The 18,941-nt window shown below is 38.0% G+C and overlaps 1 protein-coding gene across 1 annotated transcript in view; it reads left to right on the forward strand.

Annotated features, from left to right (window-relative positions):
- Positions 1 to 1,388: 1,388 nt before the first annotated feature.
- Positions 1,389 to 18,941, forward strand: part of LOC139152842 (uncharacterized) — a 64,569-nt gene continuing 47,016 nt past the window's right edge. Inside the window, exons 1-7 of the mRNA XM_070726195.1 lie at positions 1,389 to 1,400; positions 11,523 to 12,554; positions 13,058 to 13,208; positions 14,033 to 14,091; positions 14,942 to 15,040; positions 15,561 to 15,704; positions 16,758 to 17,083. Of these exons, the coding sequence (XP_070582296.1) occupies positions 1,389 to 1,400; positions 11,523 to 12,554; positions 13,058 to 13,208; positions 14,033 to 14,091; positions 14,942 to 15,040; positions 15,561 to 15,704; positions 16,758 to 17,083 (1,823 nt within the window). The remainder of the gene's footprint in view (positions 1,401 to 11,522; positions 12,555 to 13,057; positions 13,209 to 14,032; positions 14,092 to 14,941; positions 15,041 to 15,560; positions 15,705 to 16,757; positions 17,084 to 18,941) is intronic.

Below are 18,941 nucleotides of genomic sequence, written 5' to 3' on the forward strand. Positions count from 1 at the left end.
AGATAGTAGGGTTGGATTCCCGCTATATTCATATTCATAGTACTTAAAACCCCAACATTACGCAAAATAGATCAACTTCAAAAGAAAGTTGGCGGTGAAAAGATGTACGGTGATAAAAGTTTGGCATTAACTTTTCCACATGAACTACATGATGGTCGTCCGTGCGGTAGAGGTGGAAAAGAGATTATCGTTTGTTGGTGGGGACAAAAGTATTTATAAATATTCTTTGTCTGATTTTGACTGAAGAAAACATATACTGTTAAACCATAACTTCCATCAATTTTAGGGAAACTAAAGGTTTTTTTTTTGCTCGGAGTTTGTGAGATTGCTCCAAGTTTGGAGACATATTGGCCTATATGCCCCTTAAAATGAACAAATTAATACGACGAATTTCAGCTAAGTCTGTTCTCTTCAGTTTATGTTAGTGGGGTTAATTTGCAGCTGTGACGTGATCGAGAACTCCAGCGGCGAACCACAAAGTTGACTTACGCAAGAACAAGACAAATACAGAAAACGGCAGGTGACTGGTTTGTGGTAGGCTAGTCTTGTTTGGAGAACCCCCAATACCTTTTTTCGTTTGGACAAATTATTGGCTGACCTTTCACGAAAGGCCTCTGTCTTTCGGAGGGGGGGGGGGGGATATGGTCGTAATTCACGTTTTGAAGCAATGTCGTTACAAGGAGTTCGTCCAAGAACTTTTAGCTTAGCCTACTGTTGAAAACATTAAACTTTAGGCCTAATGCAGACAAATCACAAGAACGTGTCAGACATTGATGACCGATGGGCCTACCACACTCATAAGCTTATACTTTACCGCAGTTGAATTGCACTCCCTAGATTGTCGGTTTTATAGTCTACAAGATTGTGATTTCTCCATCATTGTGAGCAACTATGAAAAATATAACTGGCCAGCTTCCTATCCTACAGAATCCTGAATCAGCTTATGCCCTGCGTTTAGGCATGGCTAAATGATTGAAGGGAAAATAGTTGCCGCTACTTCCTGGCGATACTCATTGTGTAATAAATTTAAATTAATGTTTCATGTCTGCATTCCCAATATTTATTTTTAAAAATTATATATTTTAAGAGAAGAATAAGCTTAGAAATATGCGGGGGAGGGGATGTAGTTATACTAGGACAAAACCAACGACGGTATTAGAAATGTTGGTTTTAAGGCGAGAAAAAAAATCAAGATGTCTATAGAGAGAGTCAAGGCATAATATGAACACAGCAAGTAATAGTCACATATAAAAGTTAATGACAGTGACGATCGACATAATAAGCGGCCAGTGTAACCTTGACAACCATATTAAATTGGAAGTTTCTGGCGGGAATCGCGGTGCATTGTGGGCTTCACTGCGCATGCTCGACCCTTGAGCGTCGTCGAAATGGAAGTCGAGGTAAGCATAAAGGGGCACCGCGATATTTTTTATCGCGGTATGTTGTGTTTGTGGTCGGGTATCGTAGCTTACGCCTTGGCGGATCTAAAAGTGTGGTGATATATTGGCACAGGTTTGAAGGAAATCCACATGTAACACTCCGATGTTCTTGCTGACTGGGTGTTGTACCCGGTTAATCTGCCCACTCCACACAATACATATCTCTTTCATTGAGTGTACACACACTCGAGTCACATGGACAAGGGACATACCCATACTGAAGTCGGCAATGTCGTCTGGGGGTTTCAAAAGATCGGCAGATCGCCACCACAGCCGAGATCGGTGAAAATACTGAAAGACCACTTCGTTGTGTTCCTAGCTTGTTAGGTGTACGTTGTGGCGATAACGTCGGCGGCGAACGTTCTGAGCTTCCGAAGGTGGAATCGCCCAAAATGCGGAAATGTCGCCAGATCAGCCCAATCTCATATTCTCATTCAATGTGATAACAGTAGACTAGGAGTATCTCGATACGAACAAAGTTTATCGCCGTTTGTTTTTATCAAGTAATCTTCGTTTCCTCTCGGAATTTTGAAATTTTCGACTGGGAACTATAAAAACGATGAAAACTGTAAATTAAAGATTCGACTGAAAAGTATCAATGACAGCTGCCGCCTCACAATTGTCAAAATGCCAAAGTGTAGCATGGACCAATGAAAATGTCAGTGTCGCCAGGACGATTGTTAATGGAACTCTCGCTCTGTAATCTGCCGCTTGGAATTAGTAGCACAAAGATGTGCCCAGTTGCCCTATTGTTTACGGTCCAAATTTGTCAATGCGGTTTATATTTCGTTTTCATATGTAATTTTAAGGATAGAAAATTATGCATACATTTGGTCAAGATGACATGCTTTTTTAAATATGAGTGACCTTTGATCAAACTTGAACTCGTAGTTCAGTTATCTTTCGATTAATTGTTTCAATGATGTATTAACTTTGTCAGGATACATGAGAACATAAGAAGATGGGAATTTGAATTTTCAATTTGATCAGCAATTTTAACAGTTCATTTGTATTTGTTCAATGTACTGTTTTGCTTGTCTTTTGATTTAAGAAAAATGAATAATTCTAATATTTTATTTACAAAAATTAAAAAAATTCATGGCCTTGATATATTATTTTATTAACAATAGAATCCTGTATTTCCCTACAGAGAGTAGACAATCTGAATCTAGAAGTGATGTCAATATGGCTGCTACCTAATTTGCATAATGAGCTCAAGCAACATTTTTGTGCTGTTCTTACTTATTACACACACAATGATGTGATAGATAGCCCTATATGCATTTTTTGTTTATGGTCAAGGTATTGCCATTTCCTATGAAGATGCAGGTGTTTTGTACGAGATTTAAGGCCCAAAGTTCAGACGGAGACCTTTCCATGGAAGCCATGATGGTTTTCGTAGTGAAAGGTTTTCCAATCATTTCAGTTTCCGTGATGGCTATTTCAGTATCTGTCAGGGAATTATTGGCTAAACATGTCTGAAATTGTCTTGAGTGGTCATGAGGAACGACCAGGAATGGATTAAAAAAAAGACCATGTTGGGTCTATATGTAGGTCAAAGGTTATTTCTTGATGTAATGATTCTTATTGTGGCAGATCATTAGATGAGTAAACAAGTTTAATAGAAAGCATCAGAACTCAATAAGTTGGCAGCATCTTAACTTACTTTGTCATTTTAATGTCAGAAAACTGCAGAAAAAGCGAATTTCAAAATTTGCATAAATTATGCAAATTAGATTACATATGGGCTGTTGAGGTTGAAACCTATATTTTATGGTAGGGGTCAGCACTTTCAGTGTATTAAGCAGGTCTTCAGATTTTCCTTGAACAGGTGATGCATGTAAAATATCCTCAAAATATAAATAATGTAGACATGTACAAATAAAAAGGTAAACTTGTGACATGCCTGAAGAAAACGCATGGTATTGAAATTATTGTTTTATAAATTAGTTAACCCTTTGAGTGATGTAATTTTTTCCATCTAAATTTTAGTGCAACATGTTTCTAATTTTTGTGAATTTTTCCATGCTGTTGTGAAGATTTTGGACCAAATGGACATCACAATTTATTAGCTACGGTTTTTAATCAAAATTTTGGCAAAAATCTGCAAAAAATGACTTGGGTATATTTTATGAAGGTGACCGTAAATTGACTTTGGCGCTCAATTGGTTTAACACTTTCACTGCGTAATTAATTTTTATACGTGCATTCCTGTGCGTAGTTTTCTATGGGTATATGGCCTTATAAATATTGATTTACATGCATGTGCTATATCTTTGTAATTATTTGAGTATTCGGGACAATTTTTTCAGTGAGTATTGCAATATGACAGAGCATCATAAAAATGCACAAAAGGTCATGTGACACGCCTTGAAGATCACGTGATCATGGTGGCCATATTGGATTTTACAAAAAAAAATCAAAAAATGTTGCATTTTTTGTTATTTCAAATATAAATGTATTTTTCTCAGCGTAACACTTTAAAAATTACCACTTACGTTTTATCAACTCAAATTCAGTAGGAGGAACACATACGCTAAAACATATTCCACGTAAATGAGATTAATATTCATATTTATTACAAGTTAGTCTTCGAACAACAGGTACAGTGTTGTCCTTAGAAGCCGGGTGCCGGGTAAATAACCCGGCTGTTTTGCACTTTTTCCCGGCTACTTTTAACGTCATTAGATTATTTTTCTAGACCTATTAATTTCACTGCACTGCCACTGCACTGCACTGCACTGTATTGCACCGCCAGCTGTTAGCATGGTTAGACGGCACACGTACGATTAGCAGTTTCGCGACCCTTTCCCACGCATGGAACTGCACACACATATAACAGTTTCTAAATGCCAATTTGTGGCTTTTTTTAGCCCGATCTTTTATTTGTCAAATAGTGTTATTGGCTGATGGACGCGCCTACGGTGTTGCCTTTGTTACGAGCAGTGTAATTGGTTCGATTAGTATGAAGGTCATCTTAGGTCGTTTTTAACCGTGCCGTCAAAAGAAATGTGACGTCAGCCACTGGCACCTTGCCGATGGAATATTTTTTCCCGAAGAAAGCCCGTTCGAAAGGTATACTTGATTCCAACGATACATTTAGTTTATGTATGAAAAACTTCAATTTCGCTGAATTTGTGAGAGAAAAGCGCCGAAAAGATGTGATTTTGATCGACGGTTCGAAGTGCATGAGACTGGCAAGCTAGTTTTCCGCGCTGGCTGCCAACGTCACTACGAGTATGATCTTCTCAACAAATCAAGTTATTTTCAGAGCAATACCGACGCATTTTCTAGATTAGTTTTTAAAAAAATGAGCTAGAACTGATTTTTATTTAGAACCAACTGTTTATTTGAATGGGTATTTTATTTTCATCGATTATTTTTACGTACTAGAATCCACGGTCACAGGCATGTTGCCGACCGTTGCCGACCGGCGCATCATCGTCACGGCTCACAGCTTCACCGTAGCGCTGATCCCCCGTTGTTTAAGACAACAGGATAATACGTCGTGGATTCCGGCATAGGTTCAATTTCACTGCGCTTCTCCATGTTCTCTATGTTGGGTTACCCGTAGTATCCTTCGATGGACCCTCTGAATCATTTTTTTCACGGACTCGTGGAGCAAATTCGAAAGAAAATGTTGCTGTTTCCTTCTGACGCCATACTGCATATCTGCTTTGATCAAATTTGGGGACAGTGAGATGCGATGATCGTGCACGGTTGGCATTTATTAGTAATTTGTTGCAACATTTCTGTCAATCACTCACTTTGTGTCAGAAGTTTCAGAAACTATGTGGTAATGAAGAATGGGAAATGTGCAATGAAATGAGCAGACTGCAGGTGATTTAAGATTAAATGTTAAATCTTCACTGCAAATAAAACCATAAGTGTGTCATAAATAATAAAAACAAAACAAAATCATGTTTGTTTGTTTTGTTGTATTTGAACCACGTCTAAGACACACAACAAAAGTACTGTTTCAGTCTCAGCTAAATGTCACCTCAGATGCCACCAGAGAACACCATTTCCACTCCAAAATTTCATTTTCGCCTTGCGAGAGGGGGGATACCCCCCTCTCGCGCTCCCCCCCCCCCCTCGTTCGCTACACTCACTCGCCACTCGGTCGCTTCGCTCCCTCGCAGACTCCACCCGTCTACTTTCTTAAATTACCCGGCTACTTTTGGATATAAGGACAACACTGCAGGTATCATCTGACATTCAAAAGAGAGCTATGTTCTATGTAAGCTTATATACTGGTTGCCAGTCCGATGTGTAGGCCTAATTGTCATTGATAGATTGATGTCGTACAACATCCACAGGATACCCCATCAACGTTTGTGATGTCAGTCACCGGTCCTTTGTCGCACTTTGTCGCATGCTCAGATTGCCTACCTTCCTGTCAGTGTCTTGCTTGCGATCTCTGTGTTTGCTCAACTTGTTTGGTAACATATTCAAGTTCTGTATTAGAGTTGTAATTTGAAATTTGACTTCCGCCATCTCGTCGAGTTCAGTTTCAAGATCAGTGACAATTCCACTATTAGTGTCTAGAAAAAACATGCTCAAGGGCTTTGTCGGTGTTAAACTGTGCCCGCATCGCCATTTTTAAATACCCTCTGAGAGAAAAACAACAACCGATCACACGATCCTTACAAATCACGGCCGAGAAATGACCGAATATGGCGGCATTTTTACAAATTTGGCGCGCATGCTCATTTAGGTTTGACCTCTGCCTCGTATACTACGCTAGGCTTGAGGAAATAGTCAACAAACATAATGTAGATCAAACAAAGCCAACGTATATCGAACGCATATAAACGCGTACGTTCTTGGCGCGTTTACGCGCCTCCCGCAGTCTAGCCGTTGGCGCAGAATGCGCCCTCCCGCGGTGAAAGTGTTAAATAAATGTCATTATACTGCCCTCAGTAACACTAAAATCTGCTGGTTTCAGCAAATATTATCCAGCTGACCTGTCTGAAGAATTTTATAGCAACTAATGTCCATGGTTTCTCTGAGCTGGTAGTCAGGTACTGTGTGAGTCTTTGAATAAAATGTCATACAAAGATATTTCTGTTTGAAGTTCCTTAGGCTGATGGGACTATGTGAGAATCAGAAATGGCTAGTCTTTTAAGCTTCATCATCTACGTACTTGACTTCATACTATCTGCCCAGAAAAAAAGACAAAGCAAAGCAAAGACCATTTTCATAAACATGCTTACAAGTCTCACATTACCATTATATTTTGTGAACCCTTTCTTTAAGCTCTTCAAAAAAAAAACTAAAGACAGGTCACTTTTTGAAAATGTCATAGAATAGCATCGATCAAAACAAAGTAACAGTATTTGATGGTTTTATTGACAAAAGAGCCAACATCCATACCGCCCTTCAAGAAAAGAAGGAGGAACGGTCAACCATAAAAAAACCATTGTTTACTCTGTCCCATGCACTATGACAAGTAGGATGCCAAATAGCTACATTGATAAATACACATGTACATATACGCATGCGGTGACCCATAAATGGCTTGCAGTCTTCACCGAGCACATCAAAAGGGGAAGTGCTGTGTGTTCAAATAATTGTACTACAGTTCAATGGTTTTTATTGTCAGTGTGTTTGCTAGGTTTGAGGAACATTGGTAAATGGTTTTGGAACCCTTGTAAAATTTCTTATGTCCGCCAGCCTAGTATGACTGCACTGATATACCAAGGGTAGCTCTAGTAAAATGACTGTGGAACCCTGGTAACATTTACCTAGGTACTGCCCTTAAAAAAAACATAGACTGTGTAATATCATGAAGGAGTACATGAACATAGTAATATATATTTTTTGTATGTTTGTGGATGTGAACATACATTATACATACACATATACCAAAGTACGTATGTACATATTTAATTACATACATACATAAATACATACATACAAACAAACATGGTACAATAACGTGTATGCATATGTGCATAAATACAGGCACTGGAAATACATAATTTGAAAAATTACGTATGTACACAGTCATACATACATTTATACATGCATTCCATATTCTGTAAATATGAACTTTTCTTGCGACTCAATGGTTTCAGTAGTAAAAGTCTCAGACAAAAGGTGTGTGCAGATTGACACTGTTGGTTGGCAAGACAATTTGTCAGTCCATTTTTTAGCTTCAGGTAATGAAATTTCACAATGGCAGTGTTCTCCTCAGAGCCAGGAAAGCATAGGAAAGCCAAATCATTAGCATAGCAATTTCATTTGCATAAAAATTTCTGGGAAGAATACTGAGCAAGTGGATATATCTATTGTTCCCTTCCTACCTGCGGAGGATAATTTGGAGTTTGATAACTCCAGTTGGGATTAAGTTGGGATTAGAATGACAAAGTCTTTGTCGTTTGTCAATTTTTACTCACATTTGGTATACCAATGTGAGGTTATCGTATAAGCTGAATTGATTTGCATGTCTGTATATTTGTGGGTATGTGCGGATGTATGTCCGTCACACACAAAGGCTCCCATACCGCCAAAGCTACCGTCTCAGTATTTGGTGTACAGGTAGATGTAAGGGTTGAGATGTGAATTTGTTCAAATGAACACATCAGTGTCAAAAATGTGCAAATGAGGTAAGAAAAGGGAAATTCTGCAAATGTTCATGAGTGGTCGCATACCAATGGCTGAAACAGGATACTCCACTGACCTGTAGTCATTTCCTGTCATTGTTTATGAACTGTTACATATTAACAGACCTGCTCAAACTAAGGGACGGACCATTAGATCTTGGGAGGGGGTGGTCACAATGAAATTGTGAACATTTTTTTTACAACTGTAAATTTCTAAAAAAAAATTTTCCAAATGAGAAAAGCTGTGCTAATATTTTTTACTAAGTAAATTTTCAGATTTATAATTTTTTTTAGTTAGACGCTGTCTGAGATACAATGTACATCCATATCACTAGCGCAAATAAGATTGCGTGCTGTAACTACTTATGGCCCAGTGATTTATATTGCTGATAGATTTCGCGAAATGTTGCAGATCATCTTTTGACAAGCTGAGAAGCTGTTTGCAAAAAATGTGGTGAAATTTCAATATTTGTGTTTTTAGGACAATATTTGCCCTTTTTTTGATCAAAACATCAATTTCTCTGTAGCAGTATGTCAAACTTCTGTCATTCTTGTTGATTAACTGGTTGTGCTTTGCAGAAATTATTGTCATAACATCAACGTAGTATTTTCCTGCACTGAACAGATAGAAACAGCATTTATTGTTGATCTTTGGTACCCATACTGGTATGTACCAAATTTGATCAAATGTGAGCGACACCGTATAATTGCGTTATTTTTACATTATTTGCATGTTGGCGATCAGGTGCCAGTCAGTTACAGTTTTCAGTGCCCGGTCAGTCAAACATGCTTCTGTCATGCTGACAGACAGAATTAAAGTGGTGATGTTCTCTCTGGTATGAAAATTTGATGGTCAAGTTCAAGTACCTGTTCTGGCAAACTGCAAAGCTCATTGTATTGTATATCACTCTCATAACCTCCTACCACAACATTCTTTTACTGAGTATACCGGTATAGTTTCAATATGAAGAAACTTGCCTTTTTTGCTTTTTTCTTCTTGCAGAAAATGTACCAAAAACCATATTGTTTGACCTAGCAATATCCAGGAAATGCAATGACTAAATAGATGTTGTGTTAGGAAAATCTGATTATTCCAGAATATTGATGTAATTAATTTGTTCAATTTTAAAAATTCATAATTTTGTTGATTCAGTGAGTTTAAGATAGCATGTTAACTAATCCACAGAAATAATTTGCTTCTTTCAAAATCTTATTTGGAAACCACCATTGTGTGGTCTCAAGAAAATGGCTTTCCTGAAGGAATGCGTTCATGGCCGGAGGCTAACATGTTAAAATGACTTAATAGACTTTGTGGATGTGTGTTTGCATTGTTTTGTTCATTAACTCCTTCAGTTTAAGTTTCATGTTGCCATACATTTTTGCTGGTGCTGGCAACGAAAGGTCATGTTTGTTTGATAAAAGCCCAAAGCAAGTTCCTCACAATGGCTGTTGTAATAAAAATGCTCACTGAAAATCACCTCTGACTAAAAATGGCTATGTGCCGAGCTATTTATGAAAGCATCTCACAGGACCTGAGGGATTTTGCTATCATCAAGTATAACAACACAATGAACTAATGAAATATCCTTCACCTAAAATTACTGCTGGTACTGTTATTAAAGGGAGGTCAAGACTAAATAGTATTAATCAACCTCCATAGTAATAACTATTAAACCCAGGGTCTTCCTCAATGGGATTTGAGGGGGTGGGCACCTCTAGGTTTTTTGAGCAACCTAAACATTTGTTTATAACCAAACAAAATAATTCATTTCCATAACAAAAGAATATGTCAATTTATTGTCATGTAAATTGACCACCCATCTTCTTTCCATGGCTGTGGTGAACACTCAAACAAATTTATTTTGCAACCTGTCTACCTATCGTATTTAATCCATCATTTGTTGTGCAAGTCAACTGGCTGTTCGACAGCTGTGTTTGACATTATTTTCAGGGCCTTATCTTCCAACAAAGGTTATCTCATATATCAATGTGCCGACCCAGGAGATGTAAATAAATTTACAGACTTAAACTTTTGCTTAAATTATTCATGAGAAAACTTCACGCCATTCTCTTTCAAAATCAAAGTTAAAAATCAGGGGTCACTATGCAAATTTGGCTACAAAAGAAACAATTTACATAACATTTCCTGACATTTGAAATACCAAATTGCTACCATCCCAGCCTTACCTCTACTTTGGAAAACATGAATTTCAGTTGTCAAAATTGTAACAAGGTAACAACTTTCTTTATTCCACAAAGTATAGAATGAGCTTCCACAAGTGTTGATCCAAAAAGTACTATAAAAATTTGAGAGTCAGAACATCTGACCGAAGGCACATTCTACCTTAACCCTTTCACCATCATGGTTTAGCCCAAACCCATTGTTAGCAATGGTGATTGTGGATCTGTTTACAGGGAATTGGGGGTGAACAGGTTGAAGCTACACTCCTGATATTTGATTTCTGTAATTCCTAGGCAAAGGGTAATTAAAACATCTGGAATCACAGTGTCAGTGGGCTGATTGTCCATATTGCCCAACAGTAGTCTGTCTTAAAAAGTATGATAAGCCTGGCTCATTCAGTGTGTAAAAGAATAAATTAATTTTGTTCTAAATATTTACTGACTTAAAAAGAATAGCTCAGTTAGAGTGTAAACTTTAACAACAGTGTCCGTCGAAGACCAGTAATAATGATATTTGGGTATAACTTGGCATGAGATTTAGCATGAACTGTGAGGCAAGTGCCATATGGAGCATATTGTATCCACATTGAGTGTACCACTGCCTGCGAAGAGGGTTATTGCTATTATATTATATCGACTGACGTTAAATGTTGTTTCCTTTGTAGTATGAGCACCAAAAATAGAAAAAGGCAGAATCAAACATTAAGTACCCATTAGCTGGGATTAAATAAAAACATTTACTTGTCACAGGCAAGCTGTTCAGACCTCCAAGAGCTACTAGAGATTCTCCAGATTTTACGATACTCTGTATTCTGACCAGTCAGAGTCAGAACATAACTTTCAAGATATGCACTTCATAATGCTCAATTTTAAGTAAATAAATATTCTCCAATTACAACGACTCTTTATAAGTCAATTTGCATACTCAAGGAATGTTTTCAATACACTTTGCATAAATAAATACAATTATGTGGGAAATTGAATGTTACATGATATTTGCATATTATTTTTACATAATATGCAAATTAACATGTTGGCAGTGTCGTTTGTTGTTTGTTATGGATGTATTCTAAGTATAAAGCATATGAATAGTGTTTTTGTAAGTAAACCTCTGATTTCCTTTGAAAGCATGGATTTGCACTTGTGGATTTAAGTGAGGACTTAGTTTGGAGGGAACGTGTTCATGTACACCCGTAGGGTAAAACGCCTAACTGTAACTACAAGGTGCTAAGGTTACAATCTCAGATTGATAAAAGTACATTAAGTCATATTGTATTATATTGGTATTTTCCAGACGTTACCAGTGTCACAGGTCGATGGAGAAACAGTCAGTTCGAGTCCTAATGGTGTAGCTAATACTGCTAAAACCGAGGTGGTGAACGGTGACAGCACAGAGTGTGATCAATACATTGCCATAGACAATGAGATCAGTATACAGAATCATATGAGCTCTGATGGCAACACTGTCGCGGGCAGTAAGAATGTTGTCAGAGATGGACGACACCCTGTGACCGCTCGCATGTCTCCCTTCAAGACCTTCAAGAACCAGGCCTCCTTGGAGAAACTTGTTAACTCGGTGTCCGAAAGTGTGTCCCGGAAGATATTTCCAGCCGAATGCCAGGAGAATGGCGAGGTCCCAATATCCGGTCAGAATGGAACACTTGAAGTTATCACTAATCACATAGAGGAGACCCTTGGAAAAGTAGACCAGGAGAAGGATAAAGATTTGACAGATGGGAAAAGTGGTTCTGGTGGTGAGGATGTAATTGACGGCCCGGGGCCTGTACACATGCCGACTAGTAATAGTCGGTCTGACCTAGCATCAGATGACATTTCCAAAGTTGATGGTGACGTCCCAGAGAAAGGTGTCACTCCAAAAGAAGATGAGGAGAACAAATCAAAGCCTGATGATGGACCGCTGCTGCCACAGAGACGACTCAGAGCGAGAAATTCTGTCATATCTACCAGTCCAGTGGAGTTCAGTCTGCCTAGGCGAAGGAGGAGAAGCACTGCCAAGACAAACCGGAGCTCAAGTCTTGCTGTCAAAATACCAGCCTCTCGTGAGAATGATTCCAAACCGAGCAATAATGTGATCAGCACAACTGTCAAGCCATCTAGTAAAATACCGACGAGGTGCCTCACGGTCTCTGAAATGCTAGCAAACCTCAGGAAAGAGCGAGAGAGTCAAGCACTTGCACTGGATATACCTCAAAACGGGTCACCCCCAAACAATAATGTGGAAGTGCTGCAGTTGAGCAGGGCGCATAAGAAAAAAGTCTCAAACGTTGGTAAAAACAAAAGAGCTGCATCGTTGTCAAGAGTTAGGGTGAGGAGAAAGTTTGGTAGTGAAACAGGTATGCTGTACAATACAATACAATGTAAAGCTCTTTTTAGTCCCCACGCTTAGCGCAGGGGACTAGTAGATTAGGTCACCAATGATATCTAGGTCATATGTAAAGCGATTTTAGAACAACTTTTTCACAGGTGTTTCAGCATTTTTCACTTTAAAATCAAATCACATTATGAGAGTAGAATCATATGTGCCAGTACTGATGATGAGAAAATGAATAAGAGAATGTGAACCGCAAACATGTTACTTCAATATAGAGTACTGTGGTATTGTACCTAATGTATTGTATTGGTTTTGTGAAAATATTTCACGGATATTGTGAAATTTGCCAAGTCTTGAAAATTTCTATTGAAAATCTTTCAAAACATGGAAATGAAACTGAAATTAGAAGCATTGTTAGTAAAATTTTAGACAAATAACCTTTTGACCAAACCACAAAAAGTGGTATTTTGTTTTGCAATCACCTTCTTTTTTCACAGATTCAGATAGCACAGTTAGTGCATCAGTGGCAAGAACACTCCAAAAAGAGAAAACTCAGCCTGGATGTACCAGAGCAACTTGCCACTCAGACACTGCTCCAAACCCAAAGTCAGGATAACATACATGATCCCGGCAACAGTCCAAAGAGAGGTGAGTGAATCTACTTGTAATTTTTCAATATCTTCATATTTATTTGTTGGTGTATACTGGCTTTTGCAAGTGTCTCTTTTGGAATTTTCCACAAGGGGATATGGCAGGCTATCCCTCTCTTTTTTTCAGCAATCTATTCAAAAGTTAATAATCATACAAAATAATATGTTTTCACAACAGAATATGCAAATTATACATTATTATGTAAATTAAGTGTCCCTCTGTCTCTCCAAGCTGTGGAGAACGCTGCATATTGCCCAGATTATCATACCTCTAAGATATTCTTTGCAGTGTGATTTATGATATATATTTAGAAAATCCATGAATTCAGGTTTTCACAGTTCTTGGACCAGTATCCGGGTATGTTTGGTTATCCTTCTGCCTGCTTTGGTAATCAAAAGTTTTTTCCCTCCACGTAACCCTGTATCTGAAGTTTAAAATCGTTCAAAGGCAGTTTTGAAAAAGTGATAACTCTACGGCCGACTACTTCATCCACAAATTACCATTTTGTTATGCGATGTTCAATCCAGAAGGCCTATAATTATAAATGTCAGAAAAAAAACTGAAAGTTTGATCTATTCCCAACCTCCAAATGATCTCTGTTTCAACATATCCTGCAACACACAAGTTACCTTCAAGGCATCTCTGTTTCAACATATCCTGCAACACACAAGTTACCTTCAAGGCAACTCTGGCTGGGACTTTGTAACCCTGATGAAGGCAACTTGCAACTCAGTGACAACATTTGTAAGAAATAAAAATCATTTGATGACTTGAGATAAACAGATTTAGTTGCTGACTTGCATTCATGTTTTTCTTTTAAGTTGTAAAAAAGAAGAAGAAAACAGCAGTTTCATATGAAGATCTCAGAACAAGTGGTAATGTAAGTTGTTTGGTTATCATGTCATAATCCTTTAACCTGTTCATCCCAATTCCCTGTAGACAGGTCCAAAATCACCATTGGTAACAATGGGTTTGGACCAAGCCATGGTGGTTAAAGGGCTACATTGCATTTTAAAGTTGCAGTGGTTTTATATTGTGATATAATTGGTGTCAGAATGGGAGAAACACTGAATTATCTCCATTTATAAATACTTTGTTTACCCTGTAGCCATAGATTACAAATATCTATTGTTAATTGGTTGCACTGTTTATGAAAGCCTTATATGCTGTATCATTTTGCTTTTATCCCCAACAAGATGATTTGATATCAAAAGGTCCTTCTGTAAGAATGCTTACTGAAGTCTGCCAACAGAACATTTTTCTCGGTGGCAATGAACTTACATGTACATGTTAGATTTTAACAACTAAATAATTTTTTATTGTTAATTCACATACATTGTATGGCCGCAGCAAACAAGAACACAAAAACTGAACAGTTGATCAAATCCACCACCAAAGATGGAAATTAATCACACTTTCCAACATATATCATCTTTTGTTTGAAAATGTTACTATAATAATGGCTAAATAACTTGAATCAAAAACATCTCTCTGAACATTAGATGGGATTTTTTTTTGTGAGCAAATATGAAAAATCACAGTCAATGAGACTTGATTGAATGAACAAGATGGCAAATGTTATAACATACATGTATCAATAGGATATGTATCATCTTAAAGTTTATTCCTTCACACAAGTTGTCAGTCCATATTGACAGCGCTTTGAGACAAAGATCAATTGCAGTGCGTATCACCGATATTGAATCGGTGATAAATATTTCTATTCGCAGCTTGAGCCCCCTTTATGCAGTTGCAAGATGGAATTCACAATAAGTGTTCTTGACGGTGTGGCTGCAATGTGTAGAGCTGTGGAACTGGTAGATGGACAGGTATGATATGAATTATGATCAACATTAACATGAGTAAGAGAGTGGTTCTGGTAAATAAAAATCTTGTTATTTGACATATTAATTATTCTAAAATAATATGCAAAAACAATAACCTCTTCTTAATTTGCTTAAGACTGCATGTCATGAAGTTGGTAAAGTAAAACATGTACCTAAGGCTGCTTGCAAGAGAAGTTACTTGTGATATTGCTACATTGTAGATTTGAGCACACTGCAACTTTGCATCATTAGTATCTCATTATTGGGTGCACTGTCATGTTAATCATGAAGTTTCGTACAGGCAAATTCTGTCCCCATTGAGCATTTTGCCATATGAGTAAACAAAACCTGTGTTGAGTTTCCATATAGTCTCAAGGTAAGGCTAAAAAAGGATCACTTTTGGTGTTCTTCTCACCAAGTTTGAAGTAAGTATTGTTGTACACGTTCAATTGATGCATTAGTTGACTTTTCTTTCCTTTACAAAAAATGAGATATGCTTATTTCTTCCTGTGTTGTTTCAAAGCTGAAACGCTGTGAGAATAGTGTCACAGCAAAACAACAGGTGCGGCCTTCGTCCAGAGTCAAGTTCCTGATGCTGTGCAATGAGCATCGTCTGAAGATGGCCAGACATCAGTGTTGTCCAGGATGTGGCATATTCTGTACCCTGGTGAGTAGTTTTCACAAACAGTGAAAGAAGAAATTCAGTCTGGATTCTTATATCAAGAACTAGATTATCAAAGATAAGAGCTTAGGGGCTCTATGCAAATTGATACCCATGATCCCGCCATCACAAATGCGAGCTTAGGGGCTCTATGCAAATGAATGTCTGCTGCACATCAGAAACATGTAATGTAACAAGTTTTACATGTGAGACCGTGATAGATAATGTTATTTAACTTTCACAGAAGATATCTTGTAACTGTGTAATTAGTAGGTTATTATACCATGACTACATAGGTGTAATTTGATGGTTATAATGATACTGCTGTTTTGGATATCAGTGTCCAGATGAAGGCCCCTGAAGTGAAATTTAAGGAAGGTACTCCCTAACTTACTGATAAAAGATTATAGAATTGTATAAAGAGCATAAAGATTTTAGATGAATTTGCTGTTTGAAGAAATTGCAAGTAATATGTGTTTTTTTAAGATTTCTAAATTGTTTGTCTACATTTGGAGAATAACATTTTTATGTGACTGTTAAGTCACTGAGCATAGTTAAAATGCAGTATAAAAATTGCAGTGCTGCATATTGGTGTTGCAGCATTAACTTTAATATGAAGTCAAAAATGAGCAAATACTGTATCAGATTCCTTTGACTAGAAATGAAGTGAGAGATTACATGAGAACCTTTTGACCAACTGCAACTTTGCAAGTTTTGTTTTCCGACCAGATAATGATTCCTCTGTTGTATAAAGCTTTAATACAACGATCCTATTGATTCTACTCATTGTTAGAGTAATCAGTTCGACATTCGCGCCACTTCAGCACAGATCAAAGGACTATCATTGCAAATAAAACAATGAAGTGTAGTTTCTGAAAGTGAGGTTTGTATCTGCCATGCATCTTTGTGTAAAGTGAGACTAAGAAACTTGCCAATCGGGAAAAGGGTCATCAGAACACAGGTCTCATCTCATTTCTGTGCACTAGGGCTGACTATTATTTGCCCTCTTTGAACTAGAGATAGCACTTTCTTGACAAAAAAAGGTTTTGCTTCCTTTAGGGTACGTTCACAGTATGCACTGGAGAAGATACCCATCACCATTTCCACAGATCATGTATAACAGAAATAGAAGGCACACTTTACTGTCCACACTGTGGTAAGGACACCCATTCCGCCCAGGACATCCGAGTGGTGCCCAGTCACACCGCTGCTCTCTATGCCACGTCTGTTGTACCCTCATCCGCGCCGACACCTTCACTTCCGGGTTCCCCAGGATCGGTTCGTCCAGCTCTGGCGTCGCCACCAGTTGGCTTGCCTGGTCCAGCCATGGATGGGGACCCAGGCATGGAGTATGAAGTAATTGGCGGCAAGCGGTCCAGGCGAAGGTAGGAAATATTTGGACTGTCAGTCCTTGCACTGAAAATATAACACTGTGTGGCTTGCTTAAGGGGTAGACCCACCTTCCTTGAATGATTTTGGTCATTTTTTGTTTTATGGTAAATTTTGCATCTGTCTAATATGGCCTTTGAGTGGACGATAAGTTTGCTACCATAACATACTCGGAAATGAGTTAGATTTTAACAAAAATGAACATTGTAGGCCAGTTCGCGTGCCGTGTTTTTCTTGTGTCTTAACGGTTTCCAGATTAGTCAATGCTATCTCAAGAGCGTAAGTAGATTACGCTAATTCCGTCCGGAGGAGTGCGCATGCGTCTGTCTTCTTCCCAGCTGCCGGCAGGAAGTATGTCGTGGCTACTGAACATGCTGAAGGTAGCCGTCGATTGCAAAAGCATGGTCCACAAAAGCGAAATATCAAGCATATGGCCGGGAATGAGAGAACAGTTAAAATTGTCAGAGTTACAGTCAGGCTTAAAACTCCAGTTTCCGATGCGTTGAAAAGGTGTAAACTGGAAATGGTCGCAAGCGAGGAATGTAACGCAGAACGCTTACTCATTCAACACTAAACTGAGCTTCGAACAAAAACCGGTGATACATCTTGCGCACAACAGGGAGGCTGCTCATTGTTGTTTACGTAATTTTTACCTCGTTTTCTATAACACGTATTTAATAAAACTGTTCCCGTACAAAACAAATAACGGCCGAAAATCCAAATAGTACTAAGTCTTTGGCTCTACATGTTTGCTAAATAAAGTCCAGCATTCAAAATTAATCGCCGCCGAAAACAAAAACGTACATTTGTGTCCGCTAACAAATGACGTGGACTCAATGAAAAGTATAGTCTGACATTCAAAACTGACCCCGCCCTAATCAAACTAGGCTACTCCGAAAATCCAAAAATTACGTCTTTTTCTGATAACAGTTTACATGTTTGTCTGCACCTTATGAAGGCCGACATTCAAAACTAATCCCGCTCCGAACTAATTGCGACTGATGTTAAAAATGTCAGATGATTTTTTAACGTCTGCAAATGCCCAGTGAAGTCCGGCAACCAAAATTGTTACCGCTACGTTACGGTTTACACGTAAAGCATGCAATGAAGATTACGTTCCTGTACGTCACCACAAGTTTTCTATCTTTTTTTGTGAAACTGGTTGCGACGTCTTTTTGTTTCGACAGTTGGGCGAGCAACATTCCTCTCAGTAGAAATTAGAAATATGCCAATAGTTCGAAATTTTATAACGAGAAAATCGCGCCGGTGTCTGCTGTGCCCGGTTTGGAAACGTGAGCTTTGTAACCTCCACAAATGTAATAATCTCCACAAATGTAATATCAACCACAATTGTAATAAAATCAACCACAAATGTAATAAAATAGTCAACCATTAATGTAACAACAAAATAAACTTGAACTTGCATATGTGATCATTTGTTTATCAATGCCCTGAGTAAATAATAACTTTAATAAGACTAGTGTAATGTTATTGCATACTTTCCTGAAACTAGGTTTCCTTTCCGAAACACAGAATAGAATACTTTGAGAACGCTATTAGAAAACGGCGAGGTACTGATCAAACCGTTAGGTAATGGTTGTGGAACAGCAGTTCTCGACACTGATAATTACATAATAAGGAAGCGTCAAAATAACTCGTCAACCAGTGATACCACACAAAGTTTATGACAGATGACTCAGAACAAATAACAGAGAAATATAAAACCTTATAACAGAAACTTACGACACAAAACATGTTGACGAGAACATATATTTCAATCTAGTAAATAACAATACGAACACTACCTTGAACACAGTAGAACAAAATTAGACATCCTGGCATCCCTAGTGAAGG

Source organism: Ptychodera flava, chromosome 16 (assembly GCF_041260155.1).
Source record: "Ptychodera flava strain L36383 chromosome 16, AS_Pfla_20210202, whole genome shotgun sequence".
NCBI lineage: Eukaryota > Metazoa > Hemichordata > Enteropneusta > Ptychoderidae > Ptychodera > Ptychodera flava.